General features: G+C 34.0%; 12 protein-coding genes across 12 annotated transcripts; 9 read left to right on the top strand and 3 right to left on the bottom strand. All coding sequences in view use genetic code 12, as the record gives it.

Annotated features, from left to right (window-relative positions):
- Positions 1 to 233: 233 nt before the first annotated feature.
- On the top strand, positions 234 to 977 carry J8A68_004349 (uncharacterized protein; the record flags this gene model as incomplete). Its single annotated transcript, XM_049408298.1, has 2 exons — positions 234 to 258; positions 436 to 977. The coding sequence occupies 2 exons, from the start codon at positions 234 to 236 to the stop codon at positions 975 to 977; spliced, it is 567 nt and encodes a 188-aa protein (XP_049262320.1).
- A 34-nt stretch (positions 978 to 1011) lies between these two features.
- On the top strand, positions 1012 to 1383 carry J8A68_004348 (uncharacterized protein; the record flags this gene model as incomplete). The annotated part of the gene is made up of 1 exon (XM_049408297.1): positions 1012 to 1383. One exon carries the CDS (start codon positions 1012 to 1014, stop codon positions 1381 to 1383), a length of 372 nt encoding a protein of 123 aa, XP_049262319.1.
- Positions 1384 to 4077: 2694 nt separating this feature from the next.
- On the top strand, positions 4078 to 6594 carry J8A68_004347 (uncharacterized protein; the record flags this gene model as incomplete). The annotated part of the gene is made up of 1 exon (XM_049408296.1): positions 4078 to 6594. One exon carries the CDS (start codon positions 4078 to 4080, stop codon positions 6592 to 6594), a length of 2517 nt encoding a protein of 838 aa, XP_049262318.1.
- A 1566-nt stretch (positions 6595 to 8160) lies between these two features.
- On the top strand, positions 8161 to 12378 carry J8A68_004346 (uncharacterized protein; the record flags this gene model as incomplete). The annotated part of the gene is made up of 2 exons (XM_049408295.1): positions 8161 to 10671; positions 10876 to 12378. The coding sequence occupies 2 exons, from the start codon at positions 8161 to 8163 to the stop codon at positions 12376 to 12378; spliced, it is 4014 nt and encodes a 1337-aa protein (XP_049262317.1).
- Positions 12379 to 12809: 431 nt separating this feature from the next.
- On the bottom strand, positions 12810 to 13403 carry J8A68_004345 (uncharacterized protein; the record flags this gene model as incomplete). The annotated part of the gene is made up of 1 exon (XM_049408294.1): positions 12810 to 13403. The coding sequence occupies one exon, from the start codon at positions 13401 to 13403 to the stop codon at positions 12810 to 12812; it is 594 nt and encodes a 197-aa protein (XP_049262316.1).
- Positions 13404 to 13699: 296 nt separating this feature from the next.
- Positions 13700 to 14215, top strand: TOM20 (Tom20p; the record flags this gene model as incomplete). Its single annotated transcript, XM_049408292.1, has 1 exon — positions 13700 to 14215. One exon carries the CDS (start codon positions 13700 to 13702, stop codon positions 14213 to 14215), a length of 516 nt encoding a protein of 171 aa, XP_049262315.1.
- Positions 14216 to 14681: 466 nt separating this feature from the next.
- On the top strand, positions 14682 to 16109 carry EXG2 (glucan exo-1,3-beta-glucosidase; the record flags this gene model as incomplete). The annotated part of the gene is made up of 1 exon (XM_049408291.1): positions 14682 to 16109. The coding sequence occupies one exon, from the start codon at positions 14682 to 14684 to the stop codon at positions 16107 to 16109; it is 1428 nt and encodes a 475-aa protein (XP_049262314.1).
- A 525-nt stretch (positions 16110 to 16634) lies between these two features.
- On the top strand, positions 16635 to 17762 carry J8A68_004342 (uncharacterized protein; the record flags this gene model as incomplete). Its single annotated transcript, XM_049408290.1, has 1 exon — positions 16635 to 17762. The coding sequence occupies one exon, from the start codon at positions 16635 to 16637 to the stop codon at positions 17760 to 17762; it is 1128 nt and encodes a 375-aa protein (XP_049262313.1).
- Positions 17763 to 18106: 344 nt separating this feature from the next.
- SNZ1 (pyridoxine biosynthesis protein) lies at positions 18107 to 18985 on the bottom strand (the record flags this gene model as incomplete). The annotated part of the gene is made up of 1 exon (XM_049408289.1): positions 18107 to 18985. One exon carries the CDS (start codon positions 18983 to 18985, stop codon positions 18107 to 18109), a length of 879 nt encoding a protein of 292 aa, XP_049262312.1.
- An 896-nt stretch (positions 18986 to 19881) lies between these two features.
- Positions 19882 to 20649, top strand: SNO1 (putative pyridoxal 5'-phosphate synthase; the record flags this gene model as incomplete). The annotated part of the gene is made up of 1 exon (XM_049408288.1): positions 19882 to 20649. The coding sequence occupies one exon, from the start codon at positions 19882 to 19884 to the stop codon at positions 20647 to 20649; it is 768 nt and encodes a 255-aa protein (XP_049262311.1).
- Positions 20650 to 21110: 461 nt separating this feature from the next.
- IML1 (Iml1p) lies at positions 21111 to 25712 on the top strand (the record flags this gene model as incomplete). The annotated part of the gene is made up of 1 exon (XM_049408287.1): positions 21111 to 25712. One exon carries the CDS (start codon positions 21111 to 21113, stop codon positions 25710 to 25712), a length of 4602 nt encoding a protein of 1533 aa, XP_049262310.1.
- Positions 25713 to 25775: 63 nt separating this feature from the next.
- Positions 25776 to 26855, bottom strand: HOM6 (homoserine dehydrogenase; the record flags this gene model as incomplete). The annotated part of the gene is made up of 1 exon (XM_049408286.1): positions 25776 to 26855. The coding sequence occupies one exon, from the start codon at positions 26853 to 26855 to the stop codon at positions 25776 to 25778; it is 1080 nt and encodes a 359-aa protein (XP_049262309.1).
- Between the last annotated feature and the right edge of the window lie 510 nt (positions 26856 to 27365).

Below are 27365 nucleotides of genomic sequence, written 5' to 3'. Positions count from 1 at the left end.
TAGCTAACTGTATGAAGGGTGTTGGATCTCTTGCTAGTTACATGGTGTTTCTAATTATAACTTATTATTTTTTTTGTAATTATTAATTGATTAAATATTTTTTTCTAATTTATTTTTTAAAGGGATTTGGCTGCAAAATAGCAAGTTTGCGGCAAGGTTGTCAGAAAGAAAAAAAAGTTGAATGTTGCTTAGCAATCAAGGCACATTTTTTAAACTATAAAAGTTACTTAAAGATGGATCTGGATATGTCCATTCTATGTGGAACAGTCTTCATTGAATATCTACTGAACCTATTAACTATGGAATTAACAAATTCAGACTTCTTTAAGCTCATAATCGCAATTATTTTCCCACCAGTTGCAGTATTTCTCTGCAGAGGATGTAGTGGGCAATTGTTTGTCAATATAGTTCTAACCTTATTATTATACTATCCAGGTTTAATCCATGCTATTTATATTATAATTAAGGATAGAAGAATGGTTGAAGAACAAACTGCAATAGTATATCCACAAAGAAAACATGAAAATTTACAACAACAACATTTATATCAACAAGATGATGAGTATACTAACGTTCCATCAAATTATTCCGGAAGTCAACATCGCGACGATAAGAATAAGAACTCCAATGAATATCAAAGGAATGGAGAAAAGGGGAAGAATGAATATGGCATTAATACCTCCAGTAAGGGCGAAACGAGAGAATACCCAATTAGGGCCTCGACACAGCGTGAAAAGAATGACCAAGGAATTTCCTCTGACCAACAGGAAAAGAATCAATATCCGATTAATGCTTCTGGACAAGGCGGGCAGAATAATCCTGCTGATCAATATCCATTCGAAGATAAGTTTGACAAGAATAGGAATGATGATCAAATGAATACTTCCGCACAAGCTGGAAATAATGGATACCAAAGTAATCCTTTTGGTCAAAATGAAAAGAATAACTATCAAATGAACNAATGGATACCAAAGTAATCCTTTTGGTCAAAATGAAAAGAATAACTATCAAATGAACAGCGCTGGACAAGGTGGGCAAGATGCACAATTTGGACAAAGTGGCCAAGTTGGGCAAGGAGGACAATTTGGACAAGCTGGACAGGGTGGACAAGCTGGACAGGGTGGACAAGCTGGACAGGGTGGACAAAGTGGCCAATTTGGACAAGCTGGACAGGGTGGACAAGCTGGGCGGATGCAAGGTGGACAAGGTGGATATAACGGTAATCAATTTAACCAACCTGGACAAAGATACCAGGACAATCCCGATAATAACCAAGATGCTCAACCAACGCATTACCCACCTCCTTTAGGTAGATATCATGACAACAAAGAAGATGAAAGAAACAAGAATCATGCTATTCCAGGCTTCCAAGCGCCATTTTAAGTGCTTTGTTAAACCTCTATGTTTTTATGTATAGGCTGTTTAGTTAGTTTTTAATATACTTAAGTTTGTTAATATCTTATCTTAAAATTTCGAAAGTAATACGGCCCGCTTCGAAAATTAAAATTAGTTTCATTTTTCACTATTATCTTGGGAAAGCAATTAGCAGCAGTAAATAGCAAGTCTCTCTAGTATGGCTTTAGCAATTGCTGCTTACATCATTTTTGAATTAAAAATTGACCTCATTTTTTGAAAATTTTAGCAACCATTTCTAACTCAAATAATATATATAAATAAGCTACAACGTCTCCTCCGAATCCAATTCAAACTATAAGAATAACTTCACTACAAAACAAACGAAATCAAAAATGGTTAAGAGACTTTTTACAACTGCCGATATAATCGAATTAGTAATTGCATTTTTCTTACCTCCATTAGCAGTTTATCTTCATAGAGGTTGTACTGATAGTTTACTTTTGAATATCGTGTTGACTATCTTTGGGTGGGTGCCTGGTATAATTCATGCTGTGTTTGTGGTTGCTCACTAGCATAAGTCCACCAGTTGGGGTTTTCATGAGAATAGCAAATAGTATGAAATGATAGAAGTAGAGAATCTTTCTTCTCGTGTATATATTCTAATAAATGAATAAGGATTGCTATGATATATCTGATGAGATTTCCTGAAAGAAGATTGATAATTGTGGCTTGTGATTGTCTGTCTGTTGTGAGTACAAATTCAAAGCTACAAAGAAATATTTTTCTGAATGTTGTTCTCTTATTGTTCTGTGCAAAAGCAAGTAATTAATTAAATTGTGAGAGTTGCACTAAGTCGCGTGAGACATATATTATTCACTTATTGTTCTTTATCTAGAAGATGACAACGACTTAATTGTTGAAGAAATAGCTTGCATGTAAAACTTGATTCTGATATTCTAATAATTAAATATTTTGTGGTACTGTTTAGAGACACAATAAAAGATTTTTGTGGATCGCCCATTATTAAGACGCGTCTCCTGGGTCACCTACAGTTTTCTTTTCGCAATTTTTTTGGCTTTGAAATTTTATCACAAAGATCTTTAAAATAATATTGATGATTGTTTTCAGCAAAGAACACAATCAGTAGAAGTATTCTAAAGAGGTCGTTGTTTAATAAGGTCACAAAATGGGTGGAGAATGTGAATCTGGTTTGTATAATAACTTTTGTAGTAAGACAGAAGAGCTTGAACGGCGGGCCATAAAATACATGGAATAAGGATCCTGGAATTCTATTCAAGAACATCGAGGGATAGATAATTGAGAGTGATAGACTGTCCATCTCTTTTATTGGATGCTTTACTTGTTAATGTCATCTCATTTGCGTATCTGATGGGATTACCCCCTGAAAACTCGAACTGAATTTCGCAATAATATTATTTATTTTCTAAGGGCCTAATTTGTTTTTCATTTGTTAATTGAAATTCACATTTTGCAAAATATTTCTTACATGCAAAGAAATTGACAGGGAAAATTATTTTAACTTCATTTTTAAATATATTATTATCATATTATATGTCAGTCTTCTCTTCTCATCATAACCATCTCCCCATTCCAAAATGTACTGTAATTTCGTGTGACTTCTAAAAATAAACTGAAACTAACCAAACAAAAAAGAAAGAATCAATTAAACGTTTAAGGTTCTCGCGAGCTAAAAGAAAAATGCATGACCTGATATTTTACCACATCCATATTCTCCATATGTTGATCCCATCAGCTTTATTGTTTGTTTTCTTACAACATCTACGGGCTTATTCTGAATTCTTTCTTTCTCAACAGGGCGTTAGATTTCCACATTAAAAAAGGCCCAAAAAATAAACAGGGCTCTTGCACCTGTCAGTAAAACTCCTCGTAAACAATACCCGAAAATACAATTTCTTTTTTTTACATTTTTTACATGTTAGATGCAGAAAAAAACAAAATTTAAAGTTCTTAAATATTTGTATTTTTAGAAAACATTTTCTTATTATTTTTATTTTTTTATTCGCATTTTTTGTTGACAAAAATAAAAAAAAAAATTTTAACCCAATGCAGATCTTGTACAAATATTTTTATTTAACTTCGAAAGAAGCTTAGAACCGAATAGACAGACATTTTTTTTTATTCTTCTCTCATTTTTTTTTTCTACAGTTCTATCAGACACCAGTCGTTACCTCTGCTTATAGACGATATCCGACTAGACACTTGGTATTTACTATTGCTATTACTATAGGTTCCATTCCCACCTAGCCAAGCCACCACTACCACTACCACTACCACACCACCTCAGCCCACAACGTGAAAATTAATTATCACCACTTTTTATATTAATCGAATCGTCACTTTCAATTCGCTTACCAATTAGCTTTAGAATATNACCACTTTTTATATTAATCGAATCGTCACTTTCAATTCGCTTACCAATTAGCTTTAGAATATCGACGTTTGCGATTTAACACCTTTTCAACTCTAGTCACTCGTTCGCTATCCAATAGAAACAATTCATTTTGCATTTTTCCATATTAGAAGATTTCCCATAGATCTGATTCACATACCATACACACATACACATACACATACACATATATAGAGACAATGATGAATCTAATAGTTGTTAAACGATTCTTCAATCAGAAAATCATCAAATTCGTATTGGCAATTGTCATAATCCTAAACATATTTTATATGTCATCACTATTGTTAGATGAAGAAACTTCACATAAATTATCTAGTAAATTAAAATGGGACAATCTATCGAATTCAAATGATTTAGAAATAGATTCTGGATCCATATCAGCATCAACGTCATCATCGCATGAAAAACCAAATAAGGATATTCCTCAAGGTACTACCGTATCAGAGAAGGAATCTGAGACCAACAACCAGAAAAGTAAAAAACCTAAAGATAAAAAAATAAAACAAAATCAACAACATCAGCCAGAGGTAGATGAACATCCACCAGTGTTTACCAAACCATTATATCAGATCCCAGATAAGCCATATAATGAATTATCACCTGCTGATAAGATCTTATATAAATTTAATGAAATTACCGTTAATAAAGAGAAATATTGGTTAGCTCATACTGGATTAACTGATTATCAATTAAAAATTAGAATTAAAGATTTTTTACCTGATAATTGGAAAGATAAACCAACGATATTTTATGATCCAAGATTTACATTGGCAATTTATATTTCAGAAATTAAACATCAATTATTAGAAAATGAATCAAATAATGAAGATTCCGTGGTTGTGCCCTTTGCTTGGTCAGATTGGGTTGATTTAACCATGTTAAATGAAGAATTATTAAAACCGGAAGGACAAAGAAAGAATTGTGAATATATGAAAGCAACTCATCATATCCCACCAAGAGATCCAAATTATTGTATTAATAATGCAGAAATTACAAGATATGATTTGGAAGAAATGGGATTACCTTCAACTGATTTTGTACCTGGATTTGCCGTTAAGAAATCTCCAGCAAATAAAGCAAGTAATGAAGTTAGAATGTGGGAAGGTAAATCGCATTTATTAACTTATGCCGCCAATCCATTAGGTATTGTATTATTATCCAAAGATGGGGTTTATGAAGCTAAGATTGATGGAAAACAACGTATTGTCGATGGAGAATTATTTACCAATTATTTGAAATATAATAATTTAGAACCAACTCATGATGATGACGCTAAAGTCATTGTTAATCCAGTTAAAGAATTCAATTCCTTATTGGCCCAAGTTAAAGCATTACCGTTAGATCCTCATGAAGATGTTTATGGAATGGCAGCTAAGATAAAGCAAACTGATGAATCTGCCAGTCGTGAACTTTATCTTCCTGAAACGGCATTCAATTATCAACAAGATAGAATCGATCTCCAAATTGCCGAATATGAACATAGAATGAATAAATTACAAGCATTGACTACTAATGAACTTATATTTGATCAAAAACAAATCAATGAATTAAGATTCACCAGAAGTGAAAAGATGTATTTTGAAGGATTAAAATATTCTAATAAATTCCAACTTAATAATGAACCTACATATTTCAGAATGGCTCGATTAGTATTTGGAAATGAAGAAAATGAAAAAGATGCCGGATGGCATTATGAATGGAGATTTTTCAATGGGGCATTAAGATATTTAAAACCAGGATGGAATCGAGAAGAATTACAAATTAGAGAAAAAGTATTATTAGATCGTATTTTACGTAATTGGTTTAGATTTGCTAATGAAAAGGGGATAATTTCTTGGATTGCTCATGGTCCATTATTGAGTTGGTATTGGGATGGATTATTATTCCCATTTGATGAAGATATTGATATTCAAATGCCTGCTGAAGAATTAGCGAGATTTTCAAGATTGTATAACCAAACACTCGTTATTGAAGATATAACTGAAGGGTTTGGGAAATTTTTCATTGATTGTTCTACATTTGTTCATCATAGAGGGAAATCATACAAGGAAAATCATATTGATGCTAGATTTATTGATATTGATACTGGTTCATATATTGATATCACCGGTTTGGGTATTTCAAATGAAGCAGTGCCTGAAAAATATAAGGAACTAGTTGCCAAGAATGAAGCCCAAGGGAAGCCAAGACCAGTTTATAATTGTCGTAATTTACATTTCTCATCATATGATGAATTATCCCCCTTAAGATTCACCATGATGGGAGGGGTTCCATTATATGTTCCAAACCGAATTGAAGAAATCCTAAAGGATGAATATTCAAAAGGAATGACAAGTTATCATTATGATGGATTCTTTTTTATTGATGCAATTAATTTATGGATTCATTATACAAAATTAGAATTCCTTTTCCAAGGACAAGAATATAAATTAACCGATGGAAGTGGAAAAGTTGATGTTGATAAATTTACCAATTTAGTGCAATCAATGACAATGGATCAAGTTGTCCAATTATTAGATAAAGAAGAGGATATTTTATTAGAATATTATTTGACTAAAGATGTTACTGATATACATAAACAAGAGCTTACATATTTATTTAATTTACCAAATGGGGTCAAGACAAAGATTGGTCATGTTGAAGGACAAAAATCGGATGGGGATATTTCGGGTAATCTAGAATATCATAAGTTTACAAGTAAGATTAAATTCCAGACACCATTTAGAAGATCTGTTTTTAATTATGAATGGATTGATAGACCGAGATATCATAAAGATGATAATTAATTTAAACTGTCATATTTTTATTAGTATTATTTTGTATTTGTATATTAGAGTAAAGTTTATAGGCGATTAGAGAATATAAGAGTCCTGTTATAGATATTAGTTTGTAAGTGAGTACCTCAATACTTGACAAGGTCCTACTGAAGTAGGTATTGCAGGGGAATTACTGGGGTTGCGCTTTCAACACATATGTCGTGTGACAAGAGAGATTTTGCAACTCAGAAAAAGAAATTACTTACATACATTGGAACCTATAACGACGCGTATTAATTATTATTATTTAAAAGAGTCCCTCACTCGATATCATTGTCAAAAACTTTTAGGTGATTGTAACAATCTCTATAGAAACTTTAATTCTCAAAGAATCCTGTTTTGTTTATGTTTTTATTTTCAATAATCTTTGCGAAATTCATGTTGACGCGAGTTAGTGCAATGTTGATCCCATCGAAGAGGTTTTACGATACATTGCACGCCATAGAATAACACAATCATAGGTAAAGAAATAAGTTGCGTGTTTCTTTCGAATAAGCTTTCTTACCACATTTTGTTAAATCTCCTTTCTCTTTCTGGGTGTGTATGTATTCTATAAAATGTTCATAAATACTGTAAACTCAATTAATTATCAATTGAAAAAGTCACAAGAGTATCAATTTTTTTTCTTCGTGTTTTAATCGTGTATGCAAATAATAAAAAGATTATCTGTAAGTCAATATGAAATTTATTAATCCATTGTTTTATTGCTACAATTGAAATATAATAATGAGGTTGTTTGTCCTCCTAATTTTGGATTGCTAAATAGAAATTAAAGATAAAAAGAAAGATTGTACAAGAGCTCAGGGCAAGGTTACATCGCCTACTTCAATTGCTGTTAAACTCCGCCATGTGAATTTGCTTAAACCACAATTTAAAAAACCTTCTTCTATATATAGAAATCCCTCCGCCCACAAGTCATACACCAAAGGATACGGCAATCTCTCTTTCTTTTCCTGTCAAAGAGCAATTGAGATTGTCCTTCCGCTGCTGTTGTTAGAGACATCAGAGGAAACCGTTTTTCTCTCTCAAAATTTCACCTAATCTTTATTATCATTAGTTTCTCTCTCTTTGTGTTCCACCATCAATACAACTCACACGACGTTATTGTTTTTAGAAGACAACAACAAAAAAATAGTTTAGTCTCGACAAATTTTACAGTTTATGCACTTTTCTTTTTCCTATACATTTGATTGTTGATTTATTTTTGTGGAACCGAAGCAAAAATTTTCTAGAAAAAAAAAAATAAATTAAAAAATAAAACCTTAAAAAAAACACCCTTTGAAATACAAAACCCAACGAGATCCGACAGACAGACAGACAGACACACTTTGAAAGAGATTGATCATCAAACTTTCTTTCTCCTTCTGTCTTCTTATTTTTTTTTTTGCAACAGACACAAGTTAGTTATCACCTTAAGATCAATACTTATACATTCATTCGTTATTTTATTTCGTATAGTATTATTACCCAATTTATAGAAATCAAAGTCAACCCGACAACCAGACAGACAGACACAACCCTAACCACTACAATAAGATGTTGGATACCAAAGTCATAAGGAATATCTTTTTGGCAGTGTTGCTATTGAATGTAATATATTTCACCAAAGTATATCGACAAGAAGAGAATAAAGTACGTCAATTAGCTTTACAACATATTTCATCAATTAATTATCAAACTGATGATCAAATCAAATATGATCAGAAAAAACAATATCATCTATTGACAACTCAAGAGAAGATAAGTTACTTGCTAAATAAAGTAAAAGTTAATAAAGATAATCATTATTGGTTAGCTAATACCAAAGTACAACATCCTTCAATTAAATTAAGTCCTCGTGATTTCTTAGCTCCAGAAGATGAACATATAAAAACATGGCAAAATAAACCGGAATTGTTTTATGATCCAAGATTCACATTAAGTGTTTATTTAGATGAATTGAAATATCAATTAAAAGCAAAGAATCGTAAGAATGATAAACTGAAAGATCATTTAATTAAAATGCCATTTAGTTGGTCTGATTGGGTTGATTTAACCATGTTAAATGAAGAATTATCAAAACCTTGGGATCAAAGATTAAATTGTGAATGGTTACAATCAAAAATCAATAAAAAGACAAAATATCCTGATTTTTGTCAGAATTTGGTTGATTTAACTTCTGAAGAAATTGAAGAAATTGGATTACCAAAAGAATTTCTTCCTGGTTTCATTGTTAAGACTTCTCCAATGAATAAAGCTCCTCATAAACAAGTTATGATGCAAGGAAAAGCTCATTTATTAGCTCAACAAGAAAATCCCCTTTCCATGATTTTTTTAACAAAAGATGGAACTTATGAAACTCAATTAACATCATCTCGTACTAGAATTGTTCATTCAGATTTATTTGAAAATTATTTAGAAAGAAGAAATATTAATCCAAATCATTTAGATGAAATTAAAGAAATTGAATTTAATCCACAAGTTGAATTTGCTCAATTACAAAAAACTGTTAAACCTCGTCCATTAAATTTAGATGATGATATTTATAGAATGAGGCAAATCACTCGTCAAAAACAAACTAATGTAAGTAGAGAACTTCATTTAGACAAAGATGCATTCTTATATAAACAAGAACAAGTTGATGAACAAATTGCTGAATATGAAAATCGCTTAAGTCTTATAAATGAAGCTATGACTAATGAATTGAAATATGACCCCAAGATATTTGATGAAAATAAATTAAACAGACATGAATTAAATCATTACCAAGGCTTGAAATATGCTAGTGCTGTAAGCGTTGAAAATGAGCCTACTTATTATAAATTAGCTACTTTGATGAAAGATCAATCAAATCAAGATGCTGGTTGGCATTATGAATGGAGATTCTTTAATGGGGCTTTGAGATATCTCAAAGATGAAACGTGGACCAAAAGTCAATTAGAAATTAGAGAACAAATTATTTTAGATAGATTATTGCGTAATTGGTTTAGATTTGCTGAAGAAAAGGGGATTATTTCATGGATTGCACATGGTCCATTATTGAGTTGGTATTGGGATGGATTAATGTTTCCTTATGATATCGATATTGATATTCAAATGCCAAGTAGTGAATTGAGTCGTCTTTCGGCTAATTATAACATGACTTTAGTTATTGAAGATGTTTCTGAAGGATATGGTAAATACTTAATTGATTGTTCTTCATTTATTCATCACAGAGATATGGCTGTTAAAGATAATCATATCGATGCTAGATTTATCGATATTGATACTGGAACTTATATTGATATAACTGGTATTGGTAAGAATAATGAAACTCCTCCACCTGAATATGATGGATATATTAAATCAAAGAATTCAAAACAAGAATCAGTTGAATTATACATGGATAGAAGAAAACATTGGGTGAATTTCGAAAAGATTTCTCCTTTAAGATATTCTATGATTGGTGGAGTACCTGTTTATGTTCCAAATGATATCATGTCATTATTAAACCATGAATATTCAATCGGGACAAAATCTTATTATTTTGGTGGATATTATTATGTTCCATGTCTTAGATTATGGATACAAGAAGAGCGTTTATTAGTGCTATTCAAACCAGAACAATATGAATCTAGTTCCGATGAAGGTAAACAAGAAAAACTTATTAATTTAATCAAACATTTGAATGAAGAAGATAAGTTGAAACTTTTGGAAACCAATGAACATACCTTAATAGAATATTATTTAACTCACAAACATACTACATTACATGAAGTTGAAAAGAAATTCATGTTGGATCATAGTTTACAACAATCAATCTTGGAATTTTCCGAAAATAAAGAATATCATCAATTAACTTCCAAATTCAAAATGGGTAAAGCATTGAGAAAGAGTTTGTTTGATTATGAATATTATGAAAGATTCGAGCATAGAGATGAAGATGAAGAGGAGATGAAGAAACAGGAAGGTGAACAACAGCAGTCAGATGATGGTTCTGTTGTTGCTCCTGCCGAAGGAAACCAACCACAAGATCAACAACAACAGCAACAACAACAACAACCAGATCCCAATGGAGTAATTCCTAATGTATAATAGTTATCATTGCATTTAGCATACTTAGTCATATAATAATTTTTGCATTTTTAGAACGCTTGTTGTATTCCCTTGTAATATTATCTCTTTAATAATTTCAGTAATTAACATAAATCTTTGTGTAAGAAATGCTGGTTCACGTCTTCTACCGAAAAAAAAAAATTCACGTAACATTTCTCCATCTCTAACCATTACAAGTTCATCTCCATTGGCAGCATGCTTAATATAGTGAAAGCAAGGTCGTTGAGGCTATCGCCTAGATACGCGTCAATTAGAAGCTATCATCCTAAATTTAAGTCGAATACATATAACACAGGAGTTAAGACATTATCACCCAAATCTCAATTGTCAACAACAACCGCATCGAAGGCAATTCCTTCAGAATCTTCAGCTGGTTCTAACCCTACTCCAACGACATCAAAGAACGGCGAAAGTAAAGTAGAGGGTTCGGTAACCGCGGTTAATAACAGTTCAATTTCTTCAAATGTGAATTCTGCAGTTAAAAAAACTACTCCAGTTCCAGTTAAGAAGACTACGCCAGTTCCATTTAGAAAGACTACGCCAGCCCCATTTAAAAAGAATACGCCAGTCCCAGTTAAGAAGATTACTCCGGTCCCATTTAAGAAAACGTATGCTGCAAGATCTCCAGTGGCTCCAAAAGAAGCTTCTGAAAAGTTGACATCAACTTCAAAAAGTGGTTCTTCTGAAAGTATCTCTGAACCACTGGTTGAGATAAAAGAACAATCCAAGGCTTTGCCAGTTAGGAGTGCAAAAACTGGAACTGTTGTTAAACCAAAGTCAAAAGATGAGCCTTGGAAAAAGAAGTTCCCACTCAAGAATTCCAACCCGGCAGCACCAGCTTTCGAAGACAGCGGGTTTGAGCAATTCGTTGAGGCAAATTCAAAATCCAACTATTCTACTGCTCCACCTTCTAATAATTATGTCAAACCAAAGCCAAAATATGCGGCTCCAAAAAAGAATGGCACATTCAAAAGTTCCAAGGCAGAAACACCCAATTCGAAAACCAATCTCCCCATAGTAAGACAGCCATCAGACAGTGCTGTTTCGACATCCGTACAGCAGCAGCCCCAGTATTACACCAACAACTTTCCGGTAGATCCTCCACTGCAAGATCAAGCTCCATCCTCACCTCCACATGCTGCTTCCAAACACGTGGATTGGTCAGACTCCTTCCATGGCTTAGGTTCAGCAGCATTCCTGTCAGAAGCAGCCAATATCCTCCTAGCCCCCCTCAATCCTGACGACATTGAAATCAAACCAGATGGACTCCTTTATCTTCCTGAAATCAAATATCGTCGTATCTTGAATCGAGCATTTGGACCCGGTGGATGGGGACTCGCACCCCGATCCGAGGTGCATGTTACTTCGAGTCAAATATCGCGTGAATATGGATTGATTTGTAATGGAAGATTGGTAAGTATTGCCCGTGGGGAGCAAGATTATTATGGTGGAGAGGACAAAGTGACGACTGCATTGGAAGGGTGTAAGAGTAATGCATTAATGAGATGTTGTAAGGATTTAGGTGTTGCTAGTGAACTTTGGGATCCTGGGTTTATTAGAAAGTTTAAGAAATCCCATTGTGAAGAAATTTGGGTGGAACATGTTGTGACTAAGAAAAAGAAGAGGATATGGAGGATCAAAGGAAATGATGTGGAATATCCATTCAAATTGTCAAAGTAGCTTTAGGAGAATCGTCTCGATTATTTGTATATAGAACTTGAATAGACATTCTGATTAGTGTGGAATTCAATAAACACGGGATATGTTGTAATTTATGTACTTTTAATTTCACTTCGCTTAATCTTAAGTAATTATAACTTGTGATTTCACTTTATTCTGTTCTTTGTCAAGTAATTTATCAATGTTGTAAATTAGCGAATATTACATAGGGAGTAGTTAAGCTCCAACAAAGACTGCTCTCGCAGACAAATCCTTGTACAACTTCGTGCTCGAGAGAATGTAAAAATAACAACTGACTGTTTTATATATTATCAACAAAATCACGGTTGTAAACTATAAATAAAATGACGTATGAATAAACTATATTGTACATTATTGCAAAATCAATCCCCGTTAAAAATGAATCGTTTCACCATCTCTTCGATCCCTCCCTATGGTTTCAAAATACCACGACCAACACCCAAGTCTTCAATTGTGGCACTCAATGGTCTTCTCATCCAGACATCCCAGAACTCTTGCTTTTCATCACCTTCTGCATTGGCAACTTTAAATGTAAAGTTCTTACCAATTGAACTTGTAGATTGAGCATACCAAGTAGCTTCAATCACAGAAGTAAGACAAGTAAAACCTACAGCACTCATAATTCTATGTTTAACTGGAATATTCTTGAATCCAACAGTCATAACCGCGGTGTTGGCAGCACCAAAAGCCCAAAAAGTATTCCAAATATCATTCTTTTCTCTAATATTAGCAAGGGAACTACGAACTCCCTTGACAATTGTAAACATACTGACTAAGATTGCTGGTTGTTGTAAACTGAATGCGACTCTTCTCCAGAAATAAGCTAATGCATAAGTGGTTGCAGTGGTCATGAAACCGAATCTAAAAATTCTCCAAGTTTCTCCTTTGGTATCAATTGGTGTCCAGGCTGGATAACCAACACCCCTAGTTAAATTGGCCAATGGGTTTGGGTATCTGTCCACTGATTTGGGAAGAGTACTGATATCCAACACTTTTTCTGACATCCTTGCTTTATTTTGATTTCTATATATAGTTTCTTAATGAAGTACCAAATGGTGTTTCCTACTTTTCAATTTGAAGTTTTTTTTTCGCTCAGTTCTGTTTGGTTAATCCAATCAAAATTAAACTGAAAAAAATCTCAGACTAATTTGATCACGTGAGTGACACGACATGTACGAATGTCGCACTCTGATTCAAAAAAAGAAAATTTTTCAGTATAAACTTGGAGCCGAGCCCAATGAGAATAAAAAAAGTGCCAATATTGTGAATACCCTTACTATCTGGACAAATATAATTAACGATGAGTAAAGCCTTAACTGTCACCACCATTGCCGCAACTGCTGTTGTCGGGTATGCTATCTACTTCGATTACAAACGTAGAAGTTCTCCAGAATTTAGAAAGTCATTAAAGAAAAGAGCATCAAAACAACAAAAATTAAAAGCCAAGAAGGATGCTGAATCTAAACAATCTAAATTAGAAGCAGTTAAGGCTGCTCTTATTGAAGACTTGAAGGAAAACCCAATACCAACTGAATTATCTGAAAGAGAAGCTTTCTTTATGGAACAAGTTGCTACTGGTGAACAAATGACCAAGGATGATCCAACTGGTGCTGCCATCTGTTTCTATAAAGCTTTAGCTGTATATCCTAACCCAACCGATATCTTGGGTATTTACCAAAAGACTGTTCCTGAAGATGTTTATGAATTAGTCGTCATGATGATTGCTGTTTATCCACCAGCTTCTATTTCAAGTATTCTTAATAAAGGTCCAGCTGCTGCTTCAGCTGGTTTAGGACCTGAAGAAGATTTAGATTAAACAGGAAGGGGATAGAGCTGTGAGAGTTTTGTTTTTGATAGAGAGGAGGAGACTTTTATAAAAGATGGAAAGGGATTTCATGTTGGCTTGATAATGTGAGAGAGAATTTATAAAAAACAATAAGGAAAATATTGGGATTAGGTCATAATTTTTGTATATAACGAGTGATTCTTTTAGAGGTATATTTCCTTTCTTTGAGAGCATTTTATGTATTTATAGTATATAATTTTCATCAAATACACACCTATCAGATGTATTGTTTATATCAGTCCCTATCTAAATTTAGAAATGACGTATTAGAATGTCGTGAGTGGGCGATGTCGCGACATGATGAGATCTCATTGTGTGTGTGTTGATGTGGTTGTCTGAGGTTATGTTCAAACCTTATAAGCCCTCTAAGGGGCAGAAACTCTTTCTAATAAGGGATAAACAGTTTTTCCACTCTTTAGCATAATTCAAATCCACAATGATTAACTGTATTGGAATTCTATTCTGTATCCTTCAGATCGTCTTAGGTCAACAAAATAACATCACCCTCTATGCAACCAATCTGTCAAATTTCCAATATCGAGGTATAAGCATAGGTGGTTGGCTCGTTCTTGAACCATACATCACCCCATCCCTATTTCAGAACACTTTACTTCCAAATGAAACCGATGCTGACCTTCCCATTGACGAATACCATTTCTGCAAGAAACTTGGATCAAGTGAGGCTGAGAAACGATTAACGCAGCATTGGGAACAATTTTATAATGAAACCGATTTCCAACAAATAAAGAAATCAGGATTGAATTTGGTACGACTCCCAATTGGATATTGGTCATTTGAGAAACTAGCCAATTTTGATGAATATGTCATGGGGGCTCAAGATTATTTGGATAAAGCAATTCAATGGAGTTTTGAAAATGATTTAAAAGTTTTAATTGATTTACATGGGGCTCCAAATACTCAGAATGGATTTGATAATTCTGGATTAAGAAATATTGGATATCCAGGTTGGCAAAATAAAACTGAATATGTTGATTTCACTGTTAAGGTTTTGAAAAAGATGTATCAAAAATATGGGACTGGAGATTTTGCTGATAAGTACGGCAGTACAATTTTGGGTATTGAAGTTTTAAATGAGCCATATGGTCCGGCATTAGATATGAATAAGGTAAAAGGGTTTTATATTGACACTTATAATGATGCAAGAGAGATTCAGTGGATTGAGAATACAATCATGTTTCAAGAAGCATTCCAACCAATTGGATCCTGGAAAGACTTCTTGCAAAATGGGACTGTCTACTTGAAGGCTACCAATTCTTCAAGTAACGCAACTATCATCAAAAAGGCTACATTCAACAACGTCCTTATAGATCATCATCATTACGAAGTCTTTAGTGATCAAGTTGCATCCAATATAACCACACATTTACAGAACATAAAAGATTATGCAGGTTCAGTTGGAAACGAAACCTATCCTTCAATAGTTGGAGAATGGTCAGCTGCACTCACAGATTGTGCTCCTTGGTTGAATGGGATTGGATTAGGAACAAGATATGAAGGTACACCACCCTATGATAACCAAAAAGTAGGAAATTGTTCGAGTATGCTCAATCCTGAGAAATTAACCAAGCAACAAAAGATCGATTATAGGAAATTTATAGAAATGCAATTATATGAATATGAGACGAATTCGCAAGGGTGGATATTTTGGTGTTGGAAAACAGAGGTTACAGAAACATTTGAATGGGATTTTAAGGCATTGGTTAAGTATGATTTTATGCCTCAACCTTTGAATAATTATAAATATATAAAGAATGGAGTTGATGTAAGTTCTTCTTCCAAGTATAGACACGATTGGATTTTCTTTATAGGAATTCAAACAATCATTGCTTTGATTGTTTTATAGATTACTAAGGAATTTCAAAAATATAATAGACATTACTTGCTTTACAATCAGACTCTTGAACCGTCAGTGGTCGTATAAATCAACCTCTAAATGGCTCATCTTTGAAGCCTAGATCTAACCGGATGCCGATCTTCAATAGATCCGAGTTGTTTTCCTTCATCGCATTTGTTCCAGATTCGGAATGAATAATTATTCCGAGGGGTTTATTTTTTTTGCAGCCAATGGCAAACAAAAAAAAGTTTAAAATGTGGGGAAGGGGCAAGTGAAATCGGGGCATACAAGACTCTCCTTATTTGGCGGAGTAAATATTAAACGGGACTCGAAAAATCACTCGGGAATGTCGAACAAAGGAAATCTGCAGAGAGAGTGACGTTAGAAGTTGTAATTCATATTCCATGGCAAGAACGGGTATAAATAGGAGGTAATTTCCCTTGCTATTTGCTTTTCCAGCTTCTCTTTCCTCATCAAATCGAACATCTAAAACCCGATTAAACAACCTTTCGAATCATTTCTCAATTTCAAACAATGACTAGACCAAAAGTATTATTAGTTCTTTATCATGGTGGTGTACATGCCGAACACGAGCCAAAATTATTAGGAACAATCGAAAACGAACTTGGACTCCGTAAATTCATCGAATCTCACGGATATGACCTCGTAACCACCACCGACAAAGATCCAGAACCAACATCCAAATTCGATGAAGAATTACAAGATGCCGAAATCGTCATCACTACCCCTTTTTTTCCAGCTTATTTGACACGTTCTAGAATCGCTAAGGCGAAGAACTTGAAAATTGCCATTACGGCCGGTGTTGGATCTGATCATGTTGATTTAGATGCTGCTAATGAACGTGGGATTTCGGTTTTGGAAGTCACTGGATCAAATGTCCAATCGGTGGCTGAACATGCTATGATGACGATATTGACCTTGGTGAGAAATTTTGTTCCTGGTCATGAAATGTCAGTAGAGGGAAAATGGGATATTGCAGGTGTTGCTAAACATGAATACGATTTAGAGGGGAAAGTGGTTGCTACTGTTGGTGCAGGTAGAATTGGGTATCGTATTTTAGAAAGAATGATTGCTTTCAATCCAAAGAAATTATTATATTTTGATTATCAAGAATTACCTCCAGCAGCTGTTGAAAAACTTAATGCAGCATCTAAGTTATTCAATGGTGTTGATAATATTATTGAAAGAGTTGAGAAATTGGAAGATATGGTTGCTCAATCCGATATCGTTACTATTAATTGTCCATTACACGATTCCTCGAGGGGATTATTCAATAAAGAGCTCATTTCCAAAATGAAGCCTGGTTCTTATTTAGTCAACACCGCCAGAGGGGCCATTTGTGTTGAACAAGATGTTGCAGATGCTGTTAATTCAGGTCATTTGGGTGGATATGGTGGGGATGTGTGGTATCCACAACCACCTCCAAAGAATCATCCTTGGGTCACTATGAGAAATCCATACGGTGGAGGTAATGCTATGACTCCTCATGTTTCAGGAACTTCTTTGGATGCTCAAGAAAGATATGCCAAGGGTGTTGAGAATATTTTGGTAGAATATTTCAATAAGACTTACAATTACCGTCCACATGATATTATTGTTATTAATGGTGACTATGCCACTAAAGCGTATGGACAACGTTAAGTTCAACGTAGTAATGATTTTCTGCTGTTAGAGTTAATTTTCTTTAAGTTAGTGTTTGCTCATTGTGAAACTTTATAGCAATATATTCACTTATTTTGTAATTTACGGTCTTCGTTTGTATGTAAGCTGAAGTTAAAAGAATTTGGATCATCAGTTATCTGACCTGGTAGTTAAGACAAAGTTCAGACAAGAGCACGCAATACATTTCCTAATTAGGAAAGAGATTTCGGATTTATCTGATCTAGACCCCTATCTACACCAGAGTATTGAATTAATTACAATGACATCTATTATTAGACTATAAAAACATTAATTACGTAAAGCGTCAAATTTATATACAGACTCTACCATCCTCTTTCGGATAATCTTTCGTTATCTTTAATGGTATTGATGGCAACACCACCCATTAATTCACCTAAATCAGTGGAATATTCTAATAACTTGACAGGGTCATTGTAGTGAGTAGTGGCATTAACAATTGCTCTAGCTAACTTTTCTGGGTTCTTAGATTTGAAAATACCAGAACCAACAAAGATACCTTCACAACCCAATTGCATTAATAAAGCAGCATCAGCTGGAGTGGCAACACCACCAGCAGCGAAATTAACAACTGGTAATTTTTTAGCAGCAATTACTTGTTTTAATAATTCAACAGGAACTCTATATTCTTTAGCAAGGTTTTCAATTTCAATTTCAGATTCTAATTTAGCAGCATCTTCAATTTCTTTTTTGATGATAGTGATATGTTTAACAGCTTCTGAAACATCACCGGTACCTGCTTCACCTTTAGTTCTGATCATAGCTGAACCTTCATTGATTCTTCTTAAGGCTTCACCTAAGTTCTTAGCACCACATAATACAGGAACATTGAAATCAGATTTTTTCAAATGGTATTGTTTATCAGCAGGAGTTAAAACTTCACTTTCATCAATAAAATCAACACCTAAAGCTTGCAAGATTTGAGCTTCACCAGTATGACCAATACGACATTTAGCCATAACAGGAATTGAAACAGCTTCCATAATTTCTTTAATCATTTTTGGATCTGACATTCTACAAACTTGACCAGATTTTCTCATATCAGCAGGAATCTTTTCTAAAGCCATGACAGCACATGCACCGGCTCTTTCAGCAATTTTGGCTTGTTCAGCAGTGACAACGTCCATAATAACACCACCTTTGAGCATTTGAGCTAAACCAGCTTTAATCTTGAAATCAGTCATTGTAATAGGGAGTTTTAGGTATATATTGATGTTTTTGGTATAATATCAATTGAATTGAAAAATTATTAAAAGTAAAAAGAAAAAGGGATTGAAAAAAAAATTTTAAAAAAGTTTTCGAGGATCAACTGAAAAATTTATAATCAATAGATCTCGACATTGAAAAAATCGTTAGTAAACTTCGATGAACATTTGGGAAACAATATGAGTCTTTTCAATTACGCTTGAGAGAATTGATGAGTAATAAAAATAATTACGATCCCCCCACTTTTCTTTCATTCTTTCATATTTTATAACGAGTTTTGACTTCTTCAATTCGCTTTAAATGCGTATGCTCTTAAAGGGATTATGCGCTTATATGGGGAAACATTTTGTGTATTCAATTTCTTTCTAAGCCCTGTGAAAATGTTCTATTTTTTTGGTCCCCTATAATTACACACTGTACATAATCTTGCAGGAGTCAAATGGAGATATGAAAGATGGTTTGACATGTGTCAAACTGGATCATGAAGCTATACTATTAGTATGAAGTATATTAATCAGGTCTGGAGAGGTATAATAAATAATTTACTCATAGATTGGGAAACTTAGGTACAAGAATTCGAAGATATTTTCTCCACAACTTTTTTCTTGCTATTGTTTTAAAACAGAGTCAAATTCCTTTTTTAACATCTTTTATTCGGCTTTTCTTTTCTTCGCTCTTAATTTCTTTACAAAAAAATTATTCTTAAACGGTCTTTCTTTCTTGATGTTTATCTTACAAATGTCATCAAGCAAAATAATTTTAGATTTAAAGTTTTGAAAAGTTCCATTTTCTAAATCATTTCAGGCTTAAATCTATAACTCTAAATATACTTGCCATTGATTTTATACTGTAAATATATACAGCTTAACGCAGAATGACTACATCTAAGACTATAATATTGGGGGTATTGGCTTTACAAGGTGCTTTTCAAGAACATATTGAATACTTCAATAAGATACTTGAAACAAATCAAGATGAATATAACGAATACAATATTGAAATTACCGAAATTAGAACTAAAGATGACCTTGAAAGATGTGATTCATTAGTCATACCAGGAGGTGAAAGTACTACTATGTCTTGGATAGCCATTAGAACTCATTTATTAGAACCATTATATGATTTTGTATCCTCTGGTAAACCATTATGGGGAACTTGTGCAGGATTAATCTTTCTAGCTAAAGAATTAAAGAATGGTAAAATGCATCAAAAAATATTAGGAGCTTTGAATATTCAAGTTACTAGAAATGCATTTGGTAGACAATTGGATTCATTTTCAACTCATCTTGATTTCAGTTCATTTATTCCAAATTGTACCGATTTCCAAACTGTCTTCATTCGAGCTCCAGTTGTTACTAAAATATTATCAGTATCTGATAGTGACACATCTAAACAAGAAGAAGCAAAACGTTCATTATCTCCACCTGAAATTATACGCTCGTTGAATACTTATAATAATACTGCGCCAGTTGAGGTTTTGTATAGTTTGAAGAATGTTGATCATCATAACCATGATTTAATAGTTGCTGTTAGACAAGGAAATGTCTTGGGTACTTCTTTCCATCCAGAATTGGCTGATGATTATAGATTTCATAAATGGTTCCTCGATGAATTTGTTTTGAAGAACGTAGCCACTACATAAATGGATATACATTCGGTAGTAAGAATTTTATAGATTTAATTGATTAATTATAGATTGTAATAATTGTCTCTAGTCTGACATACTTTTCTTGTATCGTAGTTTCTGGTTTCCAAAATAAGAAGGGATGTATAAACCTTTATTAACTCGAACAAAAGCTCGCTGTTGAGAATTCTTGAAACTTTGACTGCTTTTGTCTCGTTTTGGTATAATTTGCCAGCATCAAGAGTCGTTAATGGAATAATGACATCATTGATTGTGAGCCCTGTTTTGTGGAGATCAACAAAACAATCCAGAAGAAAAAAAGACAAAACGATTTTTCTTCTGCCATAGTTTTTTTTTACAACCAATTTTCAAAGTCCATTTGACTCTCACAGTATCAACAGCAGAAGCATCCGAATCCCATCAATTGAATTGAGTTGTTGCTATTAATCAATCTATCATAATACCATCATCGATCCTTCATGACAAATAGTAATGCACCCATGTTAAACTCCACCAATAGAAATAGAAATGCCTACTATCCAACATCATCCAGAATATCCCACAGGCAAATGACTGCCAATCATGCCAGCTTGACTATTGGAGCAGCGGGAATGTCACCATCAGGGACTGTATCATCCATATCATCAATTCGACCATCATCACATTATATCAACAGAAATATTGGTAGCACTATAACTGTAAGTCGAAGAAATAATCACGATTTAGATTCCGCTTCTATAAATGCAACACGACAACAATCAAGACCAAAAATAAATGAATTGAATTCTAAGGTCAGCGTCCAACAACCGAATGAAAATGAAATTAAGAACCCAATACAGGTGACCGTATGGTTTCATGATCTACAAACATCTACTGAAGATATCATAATTGATTCAAATGCATTTCCTGGTGGTGTTCAAGTTGGACAAGTATTTGAGTTACAAGACAGACTAAAGAAGAAAGATTCTAAGAAATTGATATTTGTAGTTAATGAACGTAATTTGAGAGAGCAATTGGATGAATCAAGCAATGAAACAGTTACCGATGAAGGAGCAACCAGTTCTGGGCCTGGACCAAAATCGAAATTTCAAATTTCATTAATATCAAACCCATTACAGAAATTACTTGATTTACCACCCAGAAGTCTAGTTCAATTGAAAAAGATTACTAAAATAGAAAATGTGGTTGTCGATTTAGTTGAGATATTTATCAAAGATGTAAATTTAGCAAGACATGAAATGTGGAATTTTTCTTCTGAATTGGTAGGGACTTGTGGTTATATTGAGCAAAGATTATCATATTTAAACAGTCGTACTGGAATAATCAAATACATGTACAAGAATGGTAAGAAATTATTTTCAGGGTATATCAATCAAGATACTAAAATCATTTTCAGATCCGAAAGTGCAAAATTAACCGTTTTGATTCAACTATCTACAGAAATGTGGAATTTTGAAGAAAATGGTGAGATAATGTTTCATAAGCTTGTAAATAATCTATTTCCTGAAATATTTCGTCGATGGAGAGATAAAAATACCCATCATTCAATTACTATTGTGTTATTCACAAGTGTGGATTTAACGGATATACCGTGGACATCGTTATTACAAGGGGAAAGGCCACCCAATCGACGTGATTATTACCGGGTGGTAGTAGACCAAGTTAGTATACAATATTGGGATAGAATTATGGCAAACTTAAGATTAGAATTTGCGAATTTCAAACGAGATATAATGCTTCACCAAACTACAGATAATGATGACAATACATTATATGTAATGGATGGCACTATATTTCCATCAGTGAAAGGAAATATATTGGAAGCAATTAATGTTGGTTTAACGTTGTTGACTGATAGATTTAGAAATACTGATCTTAAACATTCCTTGAACCATTTTATGTTGATAACACCTGGTACTGGATTATTTGATGTTGATTATGATTTAATGTTGGAAACAAGTAAGAAAATAACAAGTATTGATTCAAGTTTAGATATCATCTGTCTAAGCCAGCCTCCATTACATGTCACTCCATTATTCCGGTATCTTGTAGGTAGTGACGTATGTCATTGTGTGCCTAGTTGGTGTGACATTTCGTTTTATAGAGATAAAACTGAAGGAGCTACTCAATGGATTCCAAGGTGCAAAATCTATGAATTGCAAATGATGGGAGTTATGGAGAATGAAGTTAATGATGCTAGGATTCCTCGGTTTCATATTCAGGGGAAGGAGAAAGCTTTATTGGATGTGATGGATGATTATGATGAGGATATTTTCAAGCCAATATCAAAGAAGAACGATAAGAAGGAAAAGGAAAATATCGAATTCAAGGATATGAAACCTAAGCAAAAGCAAATTGGAGAAGACGTGGTCAAGCCAACTTCCTCAACTGCTCCTCTTTCCTTACTTTATCAACGTCCTGTTATAAAACTATCAGATAGTTCAACTACAGTTTCGTCTGCCGTGGGAACTGTTGCGCGTCCAGACAGTGAAACATCAGCCCTCTCAAAATTATACAGTTTGAATAAGAACACTGATGATGTCAAAAGTCTAACAGCAACTAGTTCTCAATCTATTCGAAGTATCACTCCTATGTCGTCAACAATTCGTACACTTGATAGTTATAGAAAGGATGCCCAATCACCCCGAATAATCAAAGGTGAGAGTTTGTTTAATAGATCGGACCCAGATAGATTGAGACAGTCATTGGGCCCGCAAGTGGGGGAAGGTGACAAGGTTTCTAAAAAGAAATCTCGGTCAAAGCTGCTGCTTCAAAAACGAGCAAGATCAATTACTGTGATAGACCAAGAATTAGAGAATATAGCTAATTTATTCTGGACAGAAATATCCAATCCTTCTCAAGAATTGAGAAATAATCTGTTACTTAGATCTCAAATAAGTCGATGGAGTAATGTCTTCCCCTCAAAAGTAGAACGGAAATTAATCAAATGGAGATCATTCCAAGCTCCAGCCGCATTACCTATCGCGACTGGGATTTTCCCAACTCCGAACCAACTTGAAACGGAATATACATTCCAGATTTATAATGTATACTTAAACTACGAGAATTATTTAGAATTAAAAACGACTCATGAGTTAATGCGAGAAATGATTCAATTGAGATTAATGTTAGGATTTCAAATATGTTGGGGAGATCGTGTAAACCGCGCCGAAATGGAACGGAAACCAGCTGGAAATATCGAGAGTATAATCAAATATTTCCCTGTTCATGAAAGTGATTCACTTGGAGCGAGGATTTATATGCTTTTAGATGATGAAATTCATAGGATTTATTGTGATTATAATGGGAATTTAAATGTTCAATTATATAGAAAGGCAATCAAGCATGATGAAAATGACGCTAAGAAAATTACATTAGGACAAAAGGGACAGAAAATTAAACCATATTTCCCGTTGATTAGAACCAGATATGCAGACGAATACACTCAAGCAAAAGTCGACTCCATAGCTGTGCAACCGCAGAAATATAATTGGAACCAGTTTGATCAATTATTAGCTGGATTTGACGATGCGATGCCAGAAGAAAAGAAAGAATTCCATAGGATGAAGTTTGTGGTTATGCCAACTGATATTCCCAAAAACGCATATTATATCAATAATGAAAGTCTTACTCCAGAAGAAATTCGAGTGGAAGGATTGCGTAAATTAATCAATGTCATTGAGAGAGGAAAATATAAAAAAACAGCAAGTCCTGGAAGGTCAACACAACAATCATTGTCTGATATTGTATTCTATACTGGAAATTTATATGATTTCCTAAAAGAAGAATGTAATAATTATGATCTAACTGGTACGCAACCTCCATTAATGGTGCCTGAACATATGCGTTTTAACAAATCTATAAAACTTGCAGATTTGGCCAAGGAGTTACAGGGACCAACAGGATTGAAATTAGTTGATAGAACTTGGCATTTCAAACGTCATTTGGATTGCTTCATTGGTAGTGAATTAGTCAGTTGGTTAGTTGAATGTTTTGAAGATATTGAAACTCGAGAAGAAGCGACCAATTATGGACAACATTTGAAGGATATGGGGTTGTTTAGACATGTTGAATCAAGACATGGACTCTTGGATGGTTATTATTTCTATAGGTTTGAAGATGAGTATTTTGACAAATCGAACAAACAGTCGAGATCATTGTGGTTTGGAAGAAAAAGATCGTCTACGGTGGATGGAAGTGCGACCCCTAAGCTTAGCAGTAAGTCCGATTCTGAGTCTTCGAAATCTCCCTATGTTGAAGGTCTTCAGGAATTAACTAGGATTACTTCACTTGCACTTGATTCGGAGAATTCTTCTATGGTTGATTCGAGAAAGATTAAGAAATTTGTTCTAAGTCGAGCAATTAAATTCGATGTTGATCCTTTAAAGAAATCTTTCCGACCAGAATTAGTGACTGTTCATTATGATCGAATACATAATCCTGAACATTGTTATCATATTAGATTACAATGGTTGAATACAACGACTAAATTTATTGAGGATACAATTACCTCATGGACAAGATTATGTGAACGACATGGGTTGAAATTAGTCGAGACGCCTTGGAGAGAATTATGTTCTTTGCCTATGATAAGTCCCTTCCATTCGTTTGTAGAAGTTAAGTTAATACTAAACCCTTGGCATCACGAAAAGTTGATCAGTGAGAAGATTTTGTCTTCAAATAAGTATTATTATCATTTGTTCTTATTGAAGAAATTGGGATTTTTGTTGGACAATCGATCTACATCATTCTTCCTGCATGAAGATATTGATATTTCATACAGTTGGGGAAAGCCAAAATTTAAATATGCACAATTTATACATAAAACAGGAGCATATATTGTTGAATTAAGAAGCAATGGTGATTTCTTCTTAGCTCCAAACAATATCCATGTCACAAGAATGAACTCCAGCATAAGTGCAATGACTGATTACGAAAGTAATTCCAAGATCATTAATTTGGATTCTCAGAAGGTTATGTTACAATTCAGAGATGCTTGTCAGAATGCAGAATTTTTAGAAGAAGTGTTTATGGAAGCTAAAGATACTTGGAGAGAAGAATCTTTCTCACGAATTACGTAAAAAATTATAGATTTTCTAAATACAGATCTTGTACATACTAAAAATGTCAATGTGTAAAAGTAATTAAACAGCAATTCTTTCAGCAATCTTAACTGCGTCAGATAAAACACCATGAGCAGTGATTTCAGCACCAGCACCGGCACCTTGGATAATTAATGGATTAGCATATCTATCAGTCTTGATAGAAACAACATTATCACTACCCTTCAAGGATGCAAATGGATGGTCGAAGCCATATTTCTCAATACCAACCGATACTTGGTTAGTTTCAAAATCAACCTTTCCAACAAATCTCAATACTTTACCTTCAGCTAAGGCTTCATCCTTGACTTTTTGAATATCACCATCGTAGTTAGGTAACTTTTCCATGAATTCAGCTACGCTTTGTACTCCTTCTAACTCCTTTGGAATCAAAGAGTGAACCGGGAATGAAGAAGGGGATGCAACTTCAAAGCCCGCGATTCTAGCAAGGATAGTGACTTTTCTTGCAACATCTAACCCGTTCAAGTCGTCACGAGGATCAGGTTCGGTATATCCCAATTGTTTTGCCACTTTGACAACATCGGAGAATTTAACATCGGATGGGGAAGAACTGGAAAATTCATTGAAGATATAAGATAAAGTACCAGAAAAGATTCCTTCAATCTTTAATACACGATCACCAGTGTGTATTAAATCACGTAATGGTCCAAGAATTGGTAAGGCGGCACCAACAGTAGCTTCATGGTATACTAAACCGGCACCTGGTTGTTCTTCGCTAGTGAAAATGTCCTTCCATTGAGCCAAGTCAGATGAGAAGGCCTTCTTGTTGGGTGTGGCGATTGAGATTCCGTTTCTGATAAATTCAGGATAGTGGCTCCCAATTGCTGCGCTGGATGTATTATCAACAAGGATAGTTGGCTTGCCACTAGCCTTGAGGTATTTGACTAAATCGTCAAGTGATAATGGCTTGCCAGTAGAAGTAGTGGCATAAGTTGATAAGTCCACTGTTGAGTAGTCTGGAGAAAAAATTGCTTCTTCAGTATTCTTAGCTAAATAGACGACGTTGTATACGATTTTGGATTTTAAATTGTTCAATTGATTGATGAATGCGGAACCGACAACACCGGAACCAATGATGGCAACATTAACTGATCTACTCATATTGACTTGGAGTTTGTGATTGGGAATGAATAAATGAGAAAATTTTCAGATGAAAGAGTCATATTATTTCAATGATTCATTTTTATGGCCCGAATCGGCGAGTTCAATCCCTGTGGCGAAAAAAAAAGAGCCAAAAAATGGGCACGTGACATTTGGCGATTTGCTAAACAAATCTAGTGAACTCACCAATGAAGGCTTATGTATATGCATAAAAGACGTTGACATTCATAATGCTTCAATAAAGCCATCTGCAAAGGGTAGTGGCTTATTCAGTCAAAGGACTTGATTTTCAATTTATTTTAAATTTATTATGTGTATGGGAAAATTCCTCTTGGAGGAAACCTACAATCTTGAGACAGGTGGCTGATGAAATCGCGACGTCAAGCTCCTTGGAATTTTCATCTGTCCCCGCCCTGATAAACAGTAATTAATGATCCGGCTGGCCGATGTGAGTCCACTTACAACTGTTTGAGCTTTGCATGAATGACTTAGCCTTGAATTTGCTTTAAC

The sequence above is a fragment of the Hemisphaericaspora subhashii genome, assembly GCF_019202705.1.
Source record: "Hemisphaericaspora subhashii strain CBS 10753 chromosome Unknown scaffold20, whole genome shotgun sequence".
NCBI lineage: Eukaryota > Fungi > Ascomycota > Pichiomycetes > Serinales > Debaryomycetaceae > Hemisphaericaspora > Hemisphaericaspora subhashii.
The sequence above is the reverse complement of the archived record's forward strand: the minus strand, read 5'-3'. Positions and strand labels throughout refer to the sequence as shown.